The following is a 22,972-nucleotide window of genomic DNA, read 5'->3' as shown; positions in this document are numbered from 1 at the left end:
ACAAAATACATCTAAATAAATGACAGGAAGAAACCACGACCAGCAACTCTAAACCTTCACTGACCTCCTTCCTCACTCGAGTCACAGCCTGTTCATGCTTTCTGCATCTACATGTCTGCAACATGTGTGTGTGGGTTTGTGTGACATGAATTTCATCGTCTGCCCACGACTGTGAGGACTCTACGTGGACCACACCGAGTCTGTGTGGATGTTGTGTGCATCCCAAAATTTGAGTCTCCATGGGCATTCCATGCTGTGAGCACACTGACTGCTCATGCACCAGACAAGTAAACTGGGGCTTCTGTTTTGTGCTGTTTATCAGCCTTGGGGTACATCCCAAGTTCCTTATAACACCCATGTTTCCCTCACTTGTCTTCACCTGAAGCGTCCAATCACCAACTGACTTCTGATAAAGGGGTGTGTCTGTCTATAAAAGACTTCCAGAAAGGATGGTGTCATGTACCCTCACTCATGGCTCCTCCAGCTGCCTCCTCGCTTTGGGACATCCTCGTTTTTGCTCGACTGGAACAACTTCCGGGTCAAGCGAGGATTGAGTAACATAAAAGTTGTTTAAACAAAGCTCTTCTTCTTGCTGTCAGGAGGTTGCCATCATGTTTTCTAGTGAACTTGTGTGGAATATATCCCAGATTTTAGCATGAATAGAAGCACACCTGCAGTCTCTGTCCATGTCTGTTCAAGGGCAAGTGGAAGCCATAAGACATCCACAGTGCTTTCTGAAGTCCACTGTCATCTCCACTCTTTTGAGCATGCTCAGCTCCAGGTTGTTGCAACCGCACCACTGAAGCTGCTGGACAGGTGGCCTCATATTTGTCTCAAGAATATCCTGGTATAAAGTGGAGTTCACTGTTGTCTCAGTGACTGGAGGTTTCCAGGTCCTGTGGCTGTAGAACAAGCCCAGGTCATCAGCTGTCTGCCAACATGCTGGATAGTTGGTCTGAGGTGTTTGGGGTGATGCGCTGTGTTTGGTTTTCACCACCACTGTGCTGTGTATGATGACCGAACGGCTTCAGTTTGGTCTCATCAGTCCAAAAGACACCTTTCTCGCTGTAGAACGATGGACCTCAGATTGCGTGGAGACTTGTAACCATTCCTGGACTGATGAACAGCAACAGTTGCTTCTCTGAGGTTGTGGCTGAGGTCTGTTGTTCTTGGCATGATGCAGACACACACCTCAGTGCTCCAGATCCCAGAGCTGCCAGGAGTTCTGCTGTTATACAGGTAGTCACACGTCCAAATGACAGACTCATCCTGTGCATGTGATTAGTACCAGCTGGCTGCTGATTACTCTTAATGATTGTGGAAGGAACAAGGGTGGACTTTGATTTTCCCGCCTGGTTTCTGTTGGTTTACTTTTGGAAGCAGTGAGTACATACAGAAATCTGCTGAATTTTTCTTGTCAGCTTGTTACAACCGATACACTATATGGACAAAAGTACTGGGACACCTGAGCATTACACCAGGAGGGACTTTAATGGCATAGCATTCAAATACATGGACTTGAACATGGAGGTGGTTCCCCCTTTGCACCTATAACAGCTTCCACTATTCTTGGAAGGCTTTCCATAGGATTTTGGAGTGTTTCTGTGGGAATTTGTGCCCATTCATTGTGTAGAGCATTTATGAGGTTAGACACTGATGTTGGACGAGAAGGCCTGGCTCGCAGTCTGCATTCCAGTTAATTCCAAAGGTGTGTGATGGGGTTGAGGTCAGGGCTCTGTGTGGGCCAGTCAAGTTCTTCCACACCAGACTCATCCAACCATGTCTTTTTGGACCTTGCTCTGTGCACTGGGACACAGTCATGCTCACTCTCAATTCTCTTTCTGTGCTTACAAATCTGTGCCTGCACATTCTCAGATGCTGAGTTGCAAATTGAGTAGTGCTCTAAATGGTTTGTGCACCCTCAAATGTTTTGGCAGGGACTTGGCTCCATAGAAATTAGTACACAGTTTTTGGCCTGGGATTGAAACACTTAGCTTGGTGGAATATGACACCTGGTGCACAGGTAAAACACTAGTAACTACCTAATCTTGCGTTTGTACAATACCAACCACTACACATCATGGTGGTCATTAATTCAGCTTGGCACAGTTTCTTGAAGGTCATTCATCACTAATATTTTCCTGTTGAATCACTTCGGACAGTTTTAGGACGAGCGTGCCTTTTACACCTGAGCACAGATACAGACTGAGGAGAAACATTGTGCCACATGCTGACAACATTCCAAGGCTCTTTTGTGTTGCATTTCTGCCAGGTTTCATCAAGTCTTGCCTCCATTTTAACCGCATTAGTTTCCAGCTGCATTTGCCTTCTCTGACGCCTCTGTTGGTGCCTAATTGCAATTCCACAGACACTGTTTTAGTCATTTATTAGAGTTAAATATAAGCACTGCAATAAGGTTGTGTGACTGTCTCCATCAAACCTGTTAATTGTTGCAATATTCAATTTTCCTTTGTCTTGAATGTGATTAGCACCCGGCTGACATCAATGAAATCAAACATTATTTACACATTCATTTTGGGTGCAAAAGCCTGAATATTCATCTTGAAACCTGCATGACCCGTTTTCCCTCAAAGTAACACTTTGGTTTCTGCAGTTAACCCAGAATAGAATATCTGTTCTAACGAGTTATTGAGACACTCTCCTGCTCTGCCAACCGGTGAAGAAGTACAACAGGAGAAGAAGAACAGGAGCCCACTTTGGGTGTTAAAACTGCTTGAGGGCCTGCAGCGGCCGCCCACCAGCTCAAAAACAACGACTGGAGGTCCTGTTGTTTTTCTCTCTTCTCATAGAGGTTTATGTAAATGAGCTGAGTCCCCGCCCCCTCCTCCTAACATTAATTAACACAGTGCTACCTTGCTCAGTGTTTGGTAATAGAGCCACCGTCAACGGATGCAGAAACTTGCAGGATTTTGGCTTTTAATTAGGTGCAGGAAAGCATAGGTGTGCTAACAAGCAAAAAGGAGCTAATTTGAATCAAAATCATCCCATTTACAGGGGGTGCCAGGCAAGATAAACGGCGACAGGTTTTTTTAGTTTCCGCTGTAGCAGTTTGTGTTCTGATTGAACATTTTACCCCAGTTTGTTTCCAACTGCGAAACTTTTGCAGGATCAGACCCGCTTTCTATTTACTGCAAGAAAACACAGAGCTCGCCCCCACACACGCCGGATGCTGTAGTTTTACTAAATCAGGGATTGCACCTGCAGTGTTTGCTTTCTTTTCATTGACCTGCTGATGACTGAAAAAAACTGACTCTGGCCTGCAAACAGTGTGTACGTACAGCCCACAGGTCACTGGTTCTTAAAGTAATGACACATCTGAAAGTGATCTGATGCTACCGAGCCTTTCAGAAGCTGTATGACTCAGGATGGAAAGATTTATTCAGGAAGTAGAAAGTCTTACTTTGTAAAGTGTCCTGAGATGACTTTTGTTGTGATTTGGCGCTCTACAAATAAAATTTGATTTGATTGATTGACTGATATTTGTTATACCGCAAATGAAAAATCAAACCTAAAGAAATCAGAGCTCATTATATGTCCGTTTTTATAAAGACAATTTGCAGTCCTATGTGCTTTAAAAAAAAAAAAAACAATGTGATGATTACAGCTCAGCATTGACACTAGAATTTGGCCTTGGTCGCTCACTGCGCTGTCTTTTTTCCTTCATCTCTATTTTGTCCCTTCTTCGACTACAGGGTTACAAACTTTGTTATACTGACTGCCCCTCCTTCCTTACATCCATGAAGTCATCAGACTCAAGCCATAATGAGACCCGGCAGTAATAATTAACTCAGAGCTCTGCTCGCCTTCAGAAATGATTGTGTTTAAGGCTTCATTTTCGCCTGTCACCTTGTCGTAATGAGATGTTTGTTTGCGAGCAGCTCGGCAGAACCTGAGGCAGTACGTTAAAATGCCTTCAGCATCTGCATCAAGCAGCAATTAGTGTTACAAAATGCGTGTCATAGACACAGACCTGGGGGAAACAAAAACACCTCTCACATAACGCAGAGCAGCTGCCTCTGGCTTGAAACTCCACCTTTTGATCAGGGCCTTCAGCCTCAGACTGCAGATGTTTGTGTTGCCAGTGAACAGGAAGTCAGAGTTCAGGCTCATCAGTCAGAAGGCAATTGGGTGTGAGACTGCTGTGAAACTGCCACATCTGGTGTTTTGAAGTGATACATTAACATACTTGTTTGCCCTTAATATGGCTCACAGCAGTTGAATCCATTTTAAACCGCTGTGAGTTTGATGGTTAGACTGGCTGAACACGCAGTGGGTCTTTTGCAATGCAGGAGCTTAACAAGCAGTAATCTGGACCTTTGTGTTCTGGTAGGTCAGCTCCTCCTTGTAATGTCAAAATAAGTTCATCATCTTCCAAGGAGGACAGATGAAATTTTAGCTCTATCTGGTCTAATGAATTGTTTTGTGTATCTTGTGGATCGGCATCATAAAACCACCACGGCACCTGTTCTGAGACTTATGGGCATAGAGAGTGTGTTGTCTTTTTATGTATAGAGGAGTTTCATGTAGACACATATAAGCTGTAGAAAGTGTTGTTTCCTCTTGACACTTGTCAGCTCTGTAGAAGTTGGTGTGAAAACAAGACTCTCCAGACTTCAGAACAAACAGAAAACCTTCCAGACATTTCCCAGAAACAGTCCGTCAGTTTTTTCTATGAGAAACTGGGCTTTCATGGGTTTCATTTAAAAACTTAGTTGCCTGTAGAAGATGTAGTTGGAGGATGTTTTGGGGCTCTGCCTTGCCGTCTGGCTCTCCTCCAGAATCTGCCACAGATGGCGACAAGTATCTCACCACTGTTTATCTAAAACTAAAATACTTTCCAATTCTTGGATTCCAAACCATCACCGCCCCCGTTCCACTAACAAAGGACCACAAAATGAGAGTTTAGTTTGTCTCGGCAGGGGACCCTGAGCAGCCAGCCCCCGCCTGCAGCTGGATTGCCTGTGTGGGATCACCTGTGCTGACTTGTATCAAAGGGAAATTAATGACTGGGGCTGGTGCAACCACCAGCTTGCATGGTGACATCACCCTGGGATTGCTGCAGGGTTCCCCAGGAAGCTGAATGCCTGAAAGCTGTCCAGTCATGTTCACCAGTTCTCTCACCACACTCAGGAGTTTTAATCTACTTTCCTTATTTGTCATTTTAAACTTGAGGGTATAAGTTTTATCAAAAAGGAACGTCTTAATCTTAAAGGTAGAGAGGGTGTCCACCTCCCGAACTGAGACTGGGAGTTGGTTCCATAGGAGAGGAGCTTGATAGCTAAAGGCTCTGCCTCCCATTCTGCTTCTGTGGACTCTAGGAACCACAAGTAAACCTGCACTCTGAGAGCGAAGTGCTCTGTTAGGATGATAAGGCTCTACGAGGTCTTTAAGATACAATGGAGCCTTGTCATTAAGGGCTTTGTATGTTAGGAGAAGGATTTTAAATTCTATTCAGAATTTTACAGGGAGCCAGTGGAGAGAAGCTAATATGGGAGAGATATGATCTCTCATATCTTTGAAAAATCTTTGGTTCTGCCAGTGTTCCTTGTGGATTGCTTGTCTTGAAAACTGTTTTACTGCAGTCTAATAATACAAGCGGAAATACAACTACATTTTCAGGTAAAACAAACAAACAAACCAAACAAACAAAAATGCATGTTTATGTAGTGTTTTGTTGTTTGATATTGGGAGGAGGGCATTAGCCATCAGTAGTAGTGTGTGTGTGTGGTGTGTGTGTGTGTGTGTGTGTGTGTGTGTGTGTGTGTGTGTGTGTGTGTGTGTGTGTGTGGTGTCATGATTCGGTTCTGTGTTGCTTCCTGTCAGGCTTTTATTTTGATGCTACGTCCTGTTTTGTTTCACCACAGTTTTGGTCTTTTTACTTTCTTCATCACCCGCATTAGTTTCACCTGCTCATTATAGTTTGCACCGCATCATAAGCAGCCTTCACCCACCAATCCCAGCCAGATTGTTCTAGACGCCACCTCTCACTCTCCAGCATTTTTCGGTTTTGGTACTTTGTGTTTTTGACTCGGCTTGTTCCTCTGACTATTCTGTTCTGCCTTGCCCTCTTGCTTCAGACTGTCACTGTGTATAATTATCGGACTTCCCTTTGGACTACGTATTTGGATTCCTCTGCTGTATGTGTTTGCTGGCTCTGATCTCGGACTGTTTATACCGACCTGTGATTTTTGTGTTTCACCGTGTCTTGTATGGTTTTGTTTAGCGTTAGTTCTCTTATTAAAGAGACGGTTTTGTTTTACATTTCCTTGTCTGGCCTTTTAATTGAGTTCACCCTCAACATTTTTGGCAGCATAACGCGCCGATTCCTGACATGTGGTGTGTGCGTGTGTGTTTGTCTTTATATACTTGTGCGAACCAACCCCTGATGGAACACCTTTCTTGTGTGGACATTTCATTGGTGACTTTCACCAATGCGGTTTTTGTACTATGATGGACTCTAAATCCTGACTGAAAATCCTCAAACAAATCATTCTTGTGCAAGTGGTCACATAACTGCTTTGCAACAGCTTTTTCAAGGATTTTGGAAATAAATGGGCGATTGGATATTGGTCTATAATTAGCTAGGACACCTGGGTCAAGAGTAGGCTTTTTGAGTAGAGGTTTAATTACTGCAAGTTTAAAAGCCTGTGGAACATAACCTGTTAATAGAGAGAGGTTAATCAGATCTAGTATGGATGTGTTGATTAGGGGAAAGACGTCTTTGAGCAGCCTGGTCGGGATGGGGTCCAGCAGATGTGTTGATGATTTAGATGAAGCAAATGTTAAGGTAAACTCCGAGAGATCTATGGGAGAGAGGTATTAGAAGTATAAATGAGGTCTGACAGATGTTTCTAAAGCTGTTGAACTTGATGGATCTTTCTTGGATGCATTTACACTGAGATTTACAAAGATGAGATGGATTCTGATTCTCAGTGTAAAGTGACTAAATGTGGGCTCCTTGTGTTTCCTAAGTGTTGATTTGAGCTGTGCTGATTATTTGATTACAGAACAATAATCTGCAACTACTTTGATAATCACTTTGAGTTGGGTTCTTAAAAACTGAAATGTCAGTTTTCTGATATCAGCTTTTTACATGTAAATATTTTCAGGTTTTCTTCATCTTCTATGACAGTAAACGTATTATCTTTGGGTTTTGGACTGTTTTTTGGAACAAGCCAGACATGTGACCGTGTCACCTTTGGCTTTTCTTTTATTGACCAAAGGATCAGTTGAGAAAACTAAAGATAAATGACACTGAACAGCTGAACATGCTGATCCTTTGTACTATCCTTTACATCTGAAGTCAGTCCAGAGTCCATGATGGAAGTTAATGAGAAATTCATTTCCTTTTAGAGTGGCTGAGGTGTCTACTGTTATTAAGTGTAATCATCATTATTAAATGTCACTGAGTCAACAGTCTGCTGTTCAACTAGAAATCACTCAGCTGTCGGTGCCGACTTGTTTAGACACGACGTCTCAGTCACTTTTTATTTCTCTCAACAACTTTTTATTCTCCTGTCAAACTTTCTGACTCAGACGTTTTGTGAGCAGAGAGGGAGCTAAAGAGGACAGGGACCATCCGGCTTGTTATCAGCGCACCGTTCATAAGCCACCATCCGTGTTGGCCTGGGGCAGCAGTGGTGGGTAAACTGTTGAACTGTATGTAGCAACACTTGCTGCCATCCACACGCCGCCTTTTTCAGTGAAGGCCTTGTTTATTTCAGCAAGACGACGTCATAGCACGTTCTGCACGTTTTCCAGCAGCCTGGCTCCATGAGAAGAATCTGGGTGCTAAACTGGCTGGCCTGTACTCCACAGTATCATGACTAAACTTTAACTGATTTTTATTTATTCTTTGCAGAAATAGGCTTCCATAATAATGTTCTGTGTGAAAACATGAACTGATTTATTTGTCCATCACCTTCCAGAACAGTAAAGTGCTCCGTGGTGACCAACCAAAACACAGATGAAGCAAAGATCTGAACAACAGTGCATATAGTCTCCACTTCTGCATTATCATCAAACTGAAACTTAAAGTGTCATTGTCCGAGTCATTGTGGTGCAGATTCTCAGCAGTGTCTGTGTCTAATTCCTCAGCTGTCATTTTATTTACTTTGAGCTCTTTCAGCGATTCATTAAAAGACATCATTTCTGAACGAGCTCCATGGTTTGAGGCAGCCTATCATTTCTCTGGAGCTCCTCTCAGCCAATCACAGCAGCCCATACAGATGGTGGTGAGAGAAACTCTTGGGCACTGAGGTTGCCTTCGGGTGCTGATTCAGGATCAGCTCTTCCTCCTGCTGGTCTCTATCACCTGTGGAGGTTTGAAGCTGGTCTGGGAGCAGCGTGTGTGCCACCTGAACCAGCTCTTACAGTCTATAAACACAGATGACTCCCAGCTCAGCACTGAGACCTGTCATTAGCCCGTCATCAGCCCGTCATGACGGCCATAAATCAAACCTGCCAGCTCTGGTGTGGTATTACTGTAGCTACACAGCCAGGCAGGCCAGGCTTTTGGAACACTGGGGGGAGGTGAGGGGGTTCAGGTCAATCAGTATTGTAGGTCAGACGAAGTAGTTTATAAAAAAGAATCGCCATTCAGGACACATCTGAAATGTAGGTGCACGGCAAGGCCCAGTTTTTATCATTCACATAATTTCCACAGCACATTAGGGAGAAACACGAGCCCGTGAATCATCTGGCTGTAATAAACTGAATTTACTTGGCAGTTAGTGAGGTGGAGCAGTCGATGTGCGTCACATGAACGCCGCCTGATAATCGATGGATGTGAATCACTGACTTTTCTAAAGGTTGCATTCCTTTCTTACATTGTTTTCTTTGCACCTGCTACTACATGTGCTGCTGCTGAGGTGGCGCCCTGCTCAACAGTCGGTAGCCTTAAGAGTATGTTCATCACTGGATATTGATCAGTTGATTGTTTTTGTGCAGGGTGATGTCTTCACAACTGCAACTAAAGATTATTTTCATCATCGATCACTTAATCATTTACTCTATACTGGTAACTGTCAGTTCCCAGAGTCTGATGCACCTTCATAAAATGTTCTGTTTTGTCTGACCAACGGTCCAAAACCCAAAGAGATTTATTTTGCAGTTGATCCAAAGTAGAGAACCACAGAACATCTATGGGTGAGTTGCACTGTGGGTAACGTAGGCACCAGGGTTTGATGAGAAGCTGTGGCATAAAGAAGATGATATCTCTGGTTCTGCTGCATCGATTGTGACCCACTCACACTGTGATGAGACTGAGGACTGATGAAGATCTAAACATCCAAAGTGCCTGAAACATTTGCACAGCACTGGACAGACACGTCATTCTGGATGTGTTGGGAATAACAGCCAGTCACAGGGGCTTGAAGAGGAGTCAATACACACGCTTCCTCATCTCAACAATAATGGCACAGCAGGTTTTGGAGGCATCTAGTTGGACTCGTCCATAAACAAACATATGAGTGTAGGTGGGCTGTTGTTGCCAGAGGTCGCTGTCGTGGCTGACTGTGGGTTCATGGGAGATTTAATACAGAGGCCCAGGTCCTCTGAAGTGAGTGAAACACAGCTCTATGTGTGTACATCTTTGGTTGTTGTGTGGACAAATTTGATCTCGGTACCGCTGTCGAGAGGACGTTCAGGGTTCGGGTTCAGGTTTAGTTGTGATGGATGAAATTAGCAGCAGCAGAGTGGATAACCACAGGCTCTAAGGTTAATTGCTTGCATTTGCAGCAATTAAGCTGATTTGGCTGATTAGAGGTTTGATAAGGAGTGGCTTGGTTAATTTGTCTCATTTAGATAAATACTCTGGTTAACGCTCTTAGGCCGCTGAGCCCCTCTGATTGATTACACAGAGCTGGTGTGTGACTGGACAGTGATAGCCTCAACACACGAGAAGTAAACTTCAGCTGACAGAGAAAAAGAAAAGAAGAAGAATGGTCTAAACGCACAGGATCAGATCTTCTTACTGTTCATCCTCAGGGGAACAAGAACGTTTGAGCAGAGTCACAATCCATTCAAAAGTTGCTGAGGGTGTTCACTTGGAATCAGACTCGCGTATCAGAAGTCTCCAAGCCTCAGATGTGAGCAGGGTGGTGCCTGCTCAATGTTGTTTGGAGAAGCTAAAGAGGAAGCGTTGATGCTCTGTTATCTGATCAGCAACAAACACCTTTTCAGTCACACAGGAAAAGAGCTGCTGCTCTGTGTCCTGCTCCAAATATCAGAGCACCTCTTCTGTTTTTCAACCTGTTTGTTCTCTTTTGTCTGTGTTTGCTGCTTTGATAATTGAATTTAATAACCATCAATAGGCGCCGTGATTCACCTGGACTCCCCCACCAGACTTAGCAGTGTTTTAAATGGTCGCTCTGCTCCAAGGAGAGAAGAAGAAGTGATAATTTGCTTCTGTCGGCCGTGCACCTACATGCATCCCACCATCTGCTATTTCATTTCAGCCTCCCAATGTGAATATTGAAAGATTTCCATGGCAACAACACCAACATACAGGCAGGTAGCAGTGACTGCAGCCTTATAATTTCATATAGTCAGTCTGCGCTGAGCAGCTCCGTTCACACTTTAAGGTTTCTTTGTTCTTCTCCAGCCCCCAGTTTTGTTTCCTCTGTCACTGTAATCTACTCTGTAACGTGCTCCGGTGGACATTAGTACATTAATCACACTCACAACTGTACAAGTTCATCTGGAGTGTATACGATGCTTGGTCAGCTGTCTGTGCACTAAAAACTGCTGGCTTGGGTCTATAGGACACGACAATATTGTATTAACTTCACACAATCACTGTTGCTTTATTTACCCAAACTTCAATTGTCCATCTCTTTGACCCAGTGTTGGACACGACAGGCTCAGCTTTGACCCAGAGTCAGGGTTAGGGGTACTCACCCTTTGTTAGTGGAACAATCGATGTGACTTGGTTGAGGATTCGCTAACTGGAGCAAAGAGATGGACAATTAAAAACAGAGCAGATTTACAGGGTTTACACCCAACAGCCAGTGTTGGGAAGGTGGCCTTCAAAACCCTGTTAAAAATACTGTACAAAAATAATGTAACTATTTTAATTACTTCATCAAAGTCATGTAACCTATTACTTTTTGGTTAGTTTCCTAAAAACTGTTTTAAACTGGGCCTGAAACATCCAGACGGTGTAAACCTCACAGTGCTCCACACTTACTACTGCCAAACACTTATTAAAGCTCCAACACAACTTCACTTACATAATATATTACTGCTGAAAGGAGGAGCCTAGTGAACGGGCACCAAGCAAAACCCTGATGTGATTTCAGTCTGAAAAGTGTCCTGGTCTAACGACATGGCACCCGCTGGTCACAGCCAGACGTGCACTCAGAGCAACGTGCATGGTTTGATTGGCAGACCAGAGGCTGTGCAAAGTCAAACAAGAGAACTAATGAAAAGCAGCCTTCCACATGGAACTCGCTGTCAAATCGGTGGAGCTTATCTGGGCGTAGGGCAGCTCCCCGTCTCACCCGGCATGGTGGTGTTTGTCCCAGTGGCTTTACTGGAATTATGCCAGAACGCATTCCTGAAAAGATTCCACATGTTATATACACACATGAGCATTTTACCAAAAGACCACATGCTGATGTGATCACGAGCATTTTGATCAGTAACTGTAACTTCCATCTTTACCAGTAACTCATTACATATATTTTGTAATTCAGCTAGTTACTGTACATATAACTAGTTACTTTCCAACACTGCCAACAATGAATGGTACCCCCAGTCCCAATGTCCACGCAGACTCACGGACTGTGAGGCGCGCTCCCGCTGAGTGAGTTAGTGTTCAGGGCTGTCCCGCTGTGAAATCGTTCTAAACCCACAACAGTCGGAACCATGGCGTCGTTTGGCGTCGTCATGGTGACGTGATGGCCTCAGTCACAAAATGCTGTCCCGATCCTATTTATAGCCTCCAGCCCTTGCAGACTCTTCCACCCAGTCACTTACATGTGACGTCACTAAATTCTTTGCGAGTTCAGGTCTTGAGACCTTGTAGGGGGCACTTTGGGATTGGGCCATATAACAATAACTCTAATGTTGTGCCCATATGTCTTGGATCAGTAGCTCTGTCTTGTATAGTCTGGACTCGGCCTTTGGGCTGTGCCGGTTTAGTTCATCGGCGGGGGGGGGGCTGATTTACTCTTTACTGACGCTCAGCAAGAAATTTTCATCTTGTCCATTTTGACCAAGTTTTCTTGGAAAGTTAATCTGGGCTGTAGGTGCATTCTCCTGGCGCGCGCGCGTGTGTGTACTGGCTACTCTGATTCAGGTGCACCTGCTTTCACGTTGAGCATGGATAAATACAGACGCACTTTGTTGTATTTTAAGAGGGACATCCTAATGAAGGCCCCCCCCCCGGGGGGCCTGTGACTGTGCTGCGTCTTCGTGAATTTCTCAGAGACTGAACCGTCAGATTAAAGATTTGGTGAAAATCCCCAAATTGGTTAATGAGGTTTAACGCGCGCTCCTCCACGTGTTTGACCTGAATCGTCTGAACGAGCTTCAATCATTTGTCATAGTTAATGTTAATGTTAATTAAAGTGACATTTCCCTTCTCACACTCACACTGCCTCATGTTGGAGGCTGTTTGTCGGTGAATTGAGGAGAACGGGCGACATTTTCTCTGTGAAGTGAAAAGTCCAGTAGAAATGGGAAATAAAACTGCACTAATAGTACATCCATTGTGCACATTCAGATCCTGAGCCGGGGATGGCAGCGGGGCAGGTCCCGGCACAGGCCGCAGCGCGCATCGCCCGACGGGAGGAGGCCCCGGACGGAGCCGAGGACTCAGGTCGGTCTGACAATTTGCTCTCTACCTTGAATTGTTTCTTTTCTTTTGACTGTGTGGAAGAGGCCAGCAGCAGGAAACCCCAAAATAACCGCTTGTGTTTTTCCTTTTTGAGAAATGAAGCGTGTGGATGATGAGGACAACACTCTCATTTCAGTTCCCTGGATGAAAACATTGTAAGTAATTAAACTGTGATGATTAAAATACAGCAGCCGAATTATGTTACATTTTTAAATTTGGAACTTAATTTATTACTTTTCAGTCGTTGAGGTGCAAACTTCACTCTTAATATCTTTTTAAGGCGGAATCATGAAAATGTGTCAAGCGATGTTTGCCGTTTTATCAACTACTACACTTCTCACACCAACATGCACATGTAGAGGGTGTGTGTGTGTGTGTGTGTGTGTAAATGTAGACACGCGGCGCGCGCGCATGCTTCGGGTTCCCTTGAGCTCCAATTTCTAAAATAAAAAAAAAGTATTTTGTCCAAATTAAACTGCTGACGTGTGCTCTTGTATTGTTTTTATTTTAGTCAGGTATCCTAAAATTACACATTAGCATTTAACAATATATTACAGCCTTCAGACCCATGATTCCGAAACAGTCCTAATAATCAGAAAGCAAACAGAAAAGAGGGTTTTTCTTTACCGCTGCATTAAAAGTCCGTTTCCAGATTTTCAACTCGCACAATATCTTTGATTTTATTTCATTTTATTTATATTTTTCCAAATCTGAACACAGGAAGTACAAAGCTCCTCTTATTTGCCCCTTTTCAGAGGAAACAAGTTGTACAGTTAGTGCATTCGATCCTAAAACAATGAAAAAATAGATCTGACTAAGAAGAAGAAGTGCTACATAAGGAGGTGATGAGGTAAATCTGTTCAGGAAGAAGAAACAACAAACAGATGAACTGATGCGGTGAGAGAAACGAACAGGACAGTCCACGCATTATTATCATCATTATATACACAGCAGATGCATAGAATACTTTGTTCAAATCCATTTTTACATAAATACCTACATTTTTTTGTTTGTTTGTTTGTTTGTTTTTTCAAAAAGACCCAAATAAAACGTGAAACCAGTTCGAACTGTTCCAGGGTCAGTTTGTGCCTGCCGCAGTGCCGCTGAGCAGAGCAGCCCCAACCCGCCAAAAACAACACATTCAATATTTGTCATGATTTCATGGTATCGCCAATCAGCATAGTATTCAATACAAACACTGTGGGGTTATTTGAAGGTTCAACTCCAGTGAGGCTCTGTATTTTTCTTATTGTCAGTAAATCCCATTAAAAGACCCAGAGCCATCAAAATATTGTGCGTGTACGTGAACCCCGGTAGATCCTCCTACTCTGTGCCACCGTCACACACGGCCTGCTGCAGCTAGGACTAATCCGCCGCGGGAAATAGTCCTCAACAAATGCACAGCGTGTTTGAATGAGAGATGGACTAACGTCTGGGTCTGCACGAGATTTAGTTGACAACAGAAAAATGTTTTGTCAGGTTGAGAAAGTTTACTCTAAATTTTATTACAGGAGTAAATATAGTTGCTTTTCATTCTTCATTCCAACCAAACTCGTATGGAAGAGGACAGGTTCCTCCAGCAGGAAGTGGAGTTTGACTTTTATAAATGAACCTCCAGCTGTTAAATATGTTCAGTGCGTCACACAAGTTACTTTACAATATATGTTTTGATTTTCCTTTTGTGGTCAACATCTAATTTTCCTACATTTCCCAGAATGCTTTTCTTGACGAGAGCATACATTTTCTGTGAATTCAGTCAGTCCTAAACCCAGAAACACCCACCAGAAAATTAACACCACTGTATGTTCACATCGTGTCTCGTCACCTGAACAGGTGCAGGATAGAGTTTCTCATTAAAGGGCTTGTTCCGTTTTCTGATATTCTGACAGCGATGTTAGCAGAGGTGTGCAGCTCTGACTCCTCAGCAGCAGTAAAGTCTAGTGCTTTGGTGCTTTTGGACTGGCTGTAGCTGCTGACCATATAAAACCAACACCCCTCTCTCCTTATTATCGTAGGTTTCTTCAAACCAGTAGCAGAGGCGGACACCTTCCTCCTTGCTGTGGTGAGTGTTTTGGTAATTGTTCACTCTCAATTTAATAATGAATTAGGGTTAATGGTGTCCTGTCACACCTGAAATTTCCATTCATTCATGTGTCTTTGCTAAATACTCAGCCCTAGACTTGGTCCCTTACATGTGGTGACTCCACTGACTCAACCGTGACGTCACCCACTGGTCTTCTCAAGCCTGGCTGTCGCCATCTTGGCAGCACTTCACTCCTCCTGCTAGGTCTAACCCAAAAATGGGCAAATAGGCAGAGCGGGAGTGGGGCTTTCTAGACAGCTAGTGGACAGCCACCTATGGCGGGACCCTCCTGTCTGTCACTCAAAGTGGCCTCGCCCTTAATAAGTGTGTAACATTTAGTCTCAATATAGTATAAACAGGTGAGTTATTAAAGATTCACCCCCCTACAGTTACCATGGAAGAGGAAATTAGCTATAGAGACCACAACAGGTTTTGTATCAGGCTGTAAACATGTACTGACTTCCTTTTGGAGCCAGCCTCTAGTGGCTGTTTGAGGAACTGCAGGTCTTTTGGTGCTTCCATTTCTCAGTCGTGGAGGTTGCCGCTTGGTGACTCTAGTGCACAACTCTGTTGTAGAGTCAGAGAAATGAAAAGTTATGTTAAATGGCCTCACCAAGAAACCGTTTAGCCACTGGGAGAGCTCAGAATAAACGTCATTCAGATCCAATCTCTGGGTCAGACGGAAGCAGATACAAGACTGTCTGTGCAGTCAGCTGTAATGGCTTCCTCAGGCAGGCACATCGTGCATCTGCTTTCCTTCTGACTCAGAGATCAGTGAGGATGGATTTGACTGGAATCATGTTTATACTGAGCTCTCCCAGAAGCCAACAGGTTGCCCTGGTGACAATGTTTAAGGATTACTTATGGCGTTTAAGGGTTACTTTAAGGGCAGCTTGTTTCTCCCAGTCCCTACAGCTGAGGGGTGGGGGGTGAGAGTTGTGTGGTGGGTAGAGCAGTCGTCTCCCAACCAGAAGGTTGTGGGTTCAAATCTCGGTGCCTGCAGTCCACATGTTGAAGTGTCCTTAGGCAAGACACTGAAACCCCCAAGTTGCCCATGATGGCGGCATGTATGCAGGATTAGAGCCGTTTGTCAACACACTACAGTCTGTAAAAACTGTTTGTGTTTCACTCTGCCTGGTTGTTGGGTTGAATTGGCTGTTTCAGACAGAAACTGATTTGCGGCTGTCAGAGCATCAGAAGAGTAATTGTGCCTATGTAGTATATTCTTTTATTTTACCTAGAGTACATTTAAAACCATCTGAACTAATGAGGGAAGCCTGGAATCTACAAACATCACAGAGGATTTTAACAGACTTGTGATTTATTCCTTTCATGCTGCTCAGTAAAAGCTTCCCTCAAATGGAAAACTTTATTCTGGGTTCATGTCAGTGACGACCTTCTCTTCAAACTCCCTCCTGTTTCTACTTTTCCTGCTGGAGGAACCTTGTTTTCTTCTTTCATACACGTCTCCAGGCTCAGCAGATTTGCTGCGAGCCGGCTGCCGTCTGTTGCAGACAGACGCTCAGCAACCTTCAGCCGCGCAGCTTCTCCCTCACTTTAACAGTCTCTTTTTCAGGACGCTGGCTTCATTTGGCACCAAAATCGGCCGTCATGTGTTCAGTCGACAGCTATGACCACGTTTGGACTTTTTTAAATTTGACTCTTGCGAGCATCATGTCTTCTTCAGTCCAGCTCCAACAGGAAGTGGCAGTTTGTTTTTGTTTTTTTAAAGCCCGTCCCTCATGGCTGTCTTTTCATCCTGTCCATAACAGTAGAGCTGTCCCTGTGACTTCCTGTTGTGTGCAAGAGCGGTGATGCCTTCAGGGACGTCATCAGTCCTCAGAAAGGTGAGCTGTCCACTTCTGTTTTTTATCATGTACTGCTGTGTGTGTGTGTGTGTGTGTGTGTGTGTGTTTACTCTGCCATCTGAATGTAATAAACTGTCCAAATGTCAAAACACAACAAATATCAACTCAGTTACTATAATTATGTTTTACACTTACAAATTTAGTTGCATTTTGTGGGACATTTCAACAGATTATTGCATCTTCAGTCTGTGACAAAGCAGAAAAGAAACATGAGCTGTAATCAAATTGTAAATTCAGATACGAGCGCAGACAGCTGATCCTGATCGCTACAGAACCTGGCTCCGAAAACTGTCATGGAGTTCACTGGGAGCTGCCCACTCCCAGGTTAACATGAGCAAACTGAACCTGAATTAATGCCAAGCTAAAGAGTGAGCAGCTGTGGACACCGGAGGCCTCCTGCTCACTCAGAGCTACAGATTTCACCTTCCCTTCATGAATTGAAAGGTTCCCAAATCTTGCTTTACAAATTAATTACAGCTCAGTTCTATTGCTTTACATTGTTGGTACTGAGAGCTGAAGTTGGCCTCATGGTGCGTTCAGTGTCTGCCTGTTACACTGCTTGTTGTTTTATTGTTTTCTGGTGAATGATGTGGTCTTGACTTGTCTGACAAAGCAACACTATTTGATGAAGCTGCTTCTGGTGTTTTAATGCACACAGTTCACTTCTTATAATTATCCTACAACAAGCTCAGCTTAGTGCTTTACCCTGGTTCATTTTACTGGGATTAATGTTTTACAGCTGCCTGGTTTAGTCCACGTGATCCGCATGTAAGTTGTATTATTGTGTTTCTTTTTGTCATGCATCTTCAAAGTTGCTGTAAGTCACTAAGCATATAAAGATGGATGAGTCGAGCTGCAGCTCCTGTTAGCAGCGTTAGCCAAGAGTTTGATTCCTGACGTTCTTTCCTTGTTTAAACTTAAAAAGGCATCTGAACGCACCTTTGATGTCATTCAGGCATCTGTACCAGTACAACTCTATGTGTGTGTTATTGTGTATCGACAGCTGTGTGTCTCCTGCAGGCTAGTCCTCGCTGATGACGTCCACGTCCTCTCCTCCAGCCTGCTGCGTTGCTGCTCTCCAGCGGCTGACGTGCTGACTGCCCTTCCTCTTCTGCTGAGCTTCAGGAGACTCTTCCTCCAACTTCTGACGCTTGTGCTTCGTCCGGCGGTTCTGAAACCACACCTTCACCTGCACACAGACACAGACAGGTACGTGATTAACAGGAGAAATCCACCAGGACATCTTGGCCTCTGCTGCGCCAAAGTCAATCTGTTGTGTTGTTTTGTTTTTTTTAAATCAGTCACTCACCAGGCCAAATTTATCTGTTGGATATTACTGCAATATTAAACCTGGTATGACTACTGTTAGTATCACTACCATTCTTCATTACATCAACTTATAAAGGCCCTCTGAAGCTGTTCTGCAGAACTAGGGCTGCCCCCCGAACATCGACTACTCGAATCATTAGTCGAGAGCTCCGTCAGTAGATTCTAGTCGAACCTTTGTTTTATTTCAGATTTTGTCAGCCAGTGAGCATTACAACAGGAGGCAGCCGCAGCCCCTGGTAGTTTGTCGTCTTCTCCTTGTTCTGCTGTGCCAAGCAGCCGTTTTCTCAGTACTTCCCCCTGTGGTCAGCGGCTCCCACTTCAACGGTGACACCGTCGTGATGTGTAAGGTCTGACAACACTATTTAGCAGTGGTGGAAAGAAGTACTAAGATTTTTTACTTAAGTAAAAGTAACAACTCCACAGTGTACAAATACTCTGTTAAAAGTCCTGCGAGATTTTTTACTTAAGTAAAAGTAACAACTCCACAGTGTACAAATACTCTGTTAAAAGTCCTGCGTTCAAAATGTTACTTGAGTCAAAGTACAAAAGTATTAGTGTAGTTAAAGTACTAAAAGTAAAAGTAGTCATTATGCAGAGTGGTACAGTTGACATGAATGTCCAGTACATGATATGACTGGATTATAAGTACTGATGTATCCTTGCCTTGTGTGCACCTCTGTTTAATGTTGCAGCTGGTAAAGGTGGAAATATTGCTAACTGCCAACATACTTATAATATGAAGTACAGTACATACTGATGGGGAGCTTGTGAATTTCCAATTGGATCATTAACGTCTGATTATACTGTAGTTTGTTTTATTAATCGGATCCTGAAAAGTCACTAGTAGCTAAAGTTATCAAATAAAATAAAACTAGTGAGTAAACAGTACAGTAAAGTGTAGTGAAGTCGAAGTATGAAGTAACAGAAAATGAAAAAACCTAAAGTACAGATACCTCAAAGTTGTTCTCAAGTACAGTGCTTAGTTACTTTCCACCTCTGCTGTTTAGCAAACTGCTGCCCAGCACGAGGAGAAAAGGACAACGAAACCCACTAGGAGAAGACTCAGTGTGGCCCGTTCTGCATATTGTGTGTGTGTGTGTGTCCAGGTTGTTTGACCAACTCTGTTAAAATGCAACACACAGCCATTTACCAACTGTTTCTACGATGTTCATCCATCCAAACGAGACAGGGAAGCTAACAGAAATGCACAGGGAAAACATTTCAATGAGGAGCTGGCACGCAAACGCACAGTAACAACGTGCTGCAGTTAAGTAACGGGAGAAGCTCCAACTTTAAAATAACAGGGGGGGGTGTAGCAGACAGACTATAATTCAATAGGGTTGAATAAGTAATTTAAGTTCAGTGAATTTCCATCTCATTATTAAATTGTATTTTATCTGGTGCTAAAAAACCCCCATGATATCAGTATTATACAGCGATCAGGTACAACATTATGACCACCTGTACTGCTCTGTGCACTTCAGTGCCTTAACGTCTGTTTATGAAGCTCGAAATGTTTCAGTTTTTGGTTAGATTGTCATAAATGGATAAATTCAGTTATGTTTATTACAGAGGTTGTAGCTAAAGGTGCTGTTGTACTGGACTCTACAGTATATTCAATTTATTTGTTGAACAACAATGAAAACAAGTTAAAATTACACAAATTTAAAACCAAGGTCAGTAAGCAACTATAAAACTCCTGTACAATAAAAATGTGTCAAAATACAAACAGAATATAAAACCAGAAAGCCTGTAGGCACCTGATTAGTGCAACTGCCAAAAGCCAGTCTGAATAAGTGTGCTTTTAATTTAGACTTACAAACCATTAACCCAGTTATGGAGCGAAGCTCAGGAGGCAGGAAGTTATAGAGCTGGTATACGGCAAAAGAACGATCACCCCACTTTTTGTACCTTGCCCACAGGACACCAGAGACAAATGCTCAGAGGAGCGCAGCGCTCTGACTGGGGTACGAATAGTTAAAAGATCTGTCAAATAGACTGGAGCCAGGCCATTAATGGTCTATATTGTATATATTGGTCCTCCCTGGTTACATAAATGAGAGGGTCAGAATATTGTTAAGGCAGAAGGGTTGCGCTTGAAGTGCATACAGCTGTACAGGTGTACCTAATTAAGTGGCCAGTGAGTGTATATAACTCACTGGTCAGTTTATTAGGAACCCCCTTGATCCAGAAGTCCCACAGTAAACCCTCCTCCATGAAGGGTGGTGATGATCAGACTGAGATGACCATCTCCAGAAGCAGGAGGCCGTTATATAATGCTGATATCGTGTTTCCTTTCTTGTAGTACCAGATAACGTACAATAATTTAAGAAAAATGATATACAAATTCACTGAACTTGAATGATTTAACCATAATGAATTATAAAAAATGTCTGCTACACTCTGCACTCCCCCATTATTTTACATTTTTTTAAAATGTCCACAAGTAATCGTAAAATATCCATTAAAAAAAAAGTGCCAATTCTCTAAACCCGCCAACTATCAGCCCACTGAGACATTGGTCTCCCACTAATGATCAGAGTTGAACCAACACCTCAATGAAACAGCCTGAACACAAACAGAATATCATCACCTTGATGCCGGAGCATTCACTGCAGCACTGCTGTGTTAGGCTGGTGTCGAAGGGGTGGGGCCTTTAACCTGTCTTTGCCCAGGGGTCTGTTGGGGAGGCAGCCAGTTCCAACTGCTGTCGTTAATAGTAATAATGTGATGATTTAGTACCTTGATGCTGGTAAAACATCCGTGTGACATGCAGAACTGTTCAGACTCATCCCGGAGAGGTGAACATGCTGACTCGGAGCTCGCGTTGCACAATCTGCCACTGGCATATAAATCTGAACGACAGGATCCAGATACAGTACTCGAGTGTCTCGTCGGCGCTGCCAAAGGCCCGAGGTGCTTTAATACCCGATCGTCTCTGTGTGTCGGGACGTTGTGTAATTATGATACCGGTGTCACTCGGAGTTGGACGGTTAAAGGCCTAAGGAAACGTTTCCTGTTGGCTGCTTTACAGAGCCTAAACTCATATCTGCTTTCTCTCAAAAGTCAGATAAGAATCTGTTGTAACTTATGAGCTTCTCTGTAAGGAGACGACACCAGAGGCGAGCTGAATGAACACAGTCACACAAACGTTAGTAAGATTTAAACTGGGCCCTGCACGCTGAGCTGTTCATTGACCCTGATCTTTGTATTTGTTTATGTACAACTGGACACTTTGGCCTGATGGCGATCAATGAAATGATCAGTATTTACTCTACAAAGCCCCGAGAAGTTCACAAATAACGTTTTCTTCTGCAGTACTTTTGTATGTAGAGAACTCCAGCAGTGTTGGAAGGGCTGCAACGATTAGTCGGTGACATGATTAACAAACACAATCTGCTATTTTCACAAGTGGCTGATGATTTAAGGATTTTTCCAGCAAACATGCCAAAACTGGCTGTTTTTAGTCTCCAACATACAAAGATTCCCTCTGGCAGTGGAACATCTTAGAGTTCCCCCACCCCGCAGCTTTTAGTGTGTCACCGACTGGCTGTAAGTAACCAAGTACATTTACTCTAATACTGTATGTACCATTTTTAGGTACTTGTACTCAGTGGTGGAAGAAGTACTGGGGTTTCCTTAGGTAAAAGTAGCAATCCAACAACTTACAAGTCCTAGATTCAAAATGTTATGCAAGCACAAAGTATTAGCATCAAAATATGCTTACAGTGCCCAAAGTAAAAGTAGTCCTTATTCAGAATGGCACATTTTACATTGGTGCACATCATATGATTTAATTCTACTAATTCTAAATACAGTCTATTGATTGATGCAGCTGATAAAGGTGGAGCTAATGTTAACTACTTGATATAATGTGGAGTACTGCTGGGATTTTACTGCTTTTTTGTGTTAATGCGATTGCCCTCTGTGGCTACTGTTTTAAAAACCCACACCGCACTTCTTCCACATCCCCCCAACCCACCCGATCTGAGGTTATAAGACGCGTTTTTCAATGCAGCAGGGCTCATTTCAAAGACGAACCGTGGAGGCTCCAAGGGCGGGTCCAAACCTGGATGAGGGTGAACCCGTTAGACCCAAGAGGCCTTCTTCCTGCTAGATGCCAAGTACTGTAGCTGGCTAACATGTATATGTCGCCATCGTTAGCAAGCTAACATTAGCTTTTCAGTTTTGTACCTCTGTATTGAATCTGGTTGTAATTTGCAGTCATTCCAACTGACTGCAGCGTTAGGGTTTTGTTGTCCAGTTAGGAGAAACCAGCGTTTTCCTGGATTTAGTAAGTTAAGTGATTGCTAATCACTTAAACCGAATATTCTCCACTGAGCCATCCAAGGTGTACTCGCAGTGGCAGGGTAATAACATGAGAGCAGACCCACCAAGACTGAACAATTCCGGAAAAGCATATGGGAGAAGGAGGCATCACACAACAACAATGCCCAGTGGCTCATGGACCTAAGAGCAGACCACAGCAACCTCCCTGCACAAGACCCAGTAATCATCATAATGGCAGACATTCAAGAGAGGGTCTCAAGTATGAAGAGGTGGACAGCACCAGGCCGTGACATGATCCATGCCTACTAGTTAAAGAAGCTAACTTCACTCCATGAGCGCCTGGCGGGACAAATGAACCAGCTACTAATAGATGGAACCCACCCTGAGTGGTTAACTGAAGGCCGGACAGTCCTGATCCTGAAGGACCCTCAGAAGGGAGCAGTACCATCCAACTACTGCCCAATAACCTGCCTCTGCACAACATGGAAGCTCCTGTCAGGCATCATAGCAGCTAAGATGAGCAGGCACATGGCTCAATAC

At 43.6% G+C, this 22,972-nt stretch overlaps 1 protein-coding gene across 1 annotated transcript in view; it reads right to left on the bottom strand.

The window, feature by feature from the left end:
• Positions 1 to 16,589: 16,589 nt before the first annotated feature.
• Positions 16,590 to 22,972, bottom strand: part of emx3 (empty spiracles homeobox 3) — a 25,380-nt gene continuing 18,997 nt past the window's right edge. The window contains 1 exon segment of the mRNA XM_020594106.1: positions 16,590 to 18,002. Coding sequence (XP_020449762.1) covers positions 17,835 to 18,002 — 168 coding nt within the window. The 3' untranslated portion in view covers positions 16,590 to 17,834.

The sequence above is a fragment of the Monopterus albus genome, unplaced genomic scaffold (genome assembly GCF_001952655.1).
Source record: "Monopterus albus unplaced genomic scaffold, M_albus_1.0 scaffold21.1, whole genome shotgun sequence".
Classification (NCBI taxonomy): domain Eukaryota; kingdom Metazoa; phylum Chordata; class Actinopteri; order Synbranchiformes; family Synbranchidae; genus Monopterus; species Monopterus albus.
This window is presented reverse-complemented; position numbering and strand designations above follow the sequence as displayed.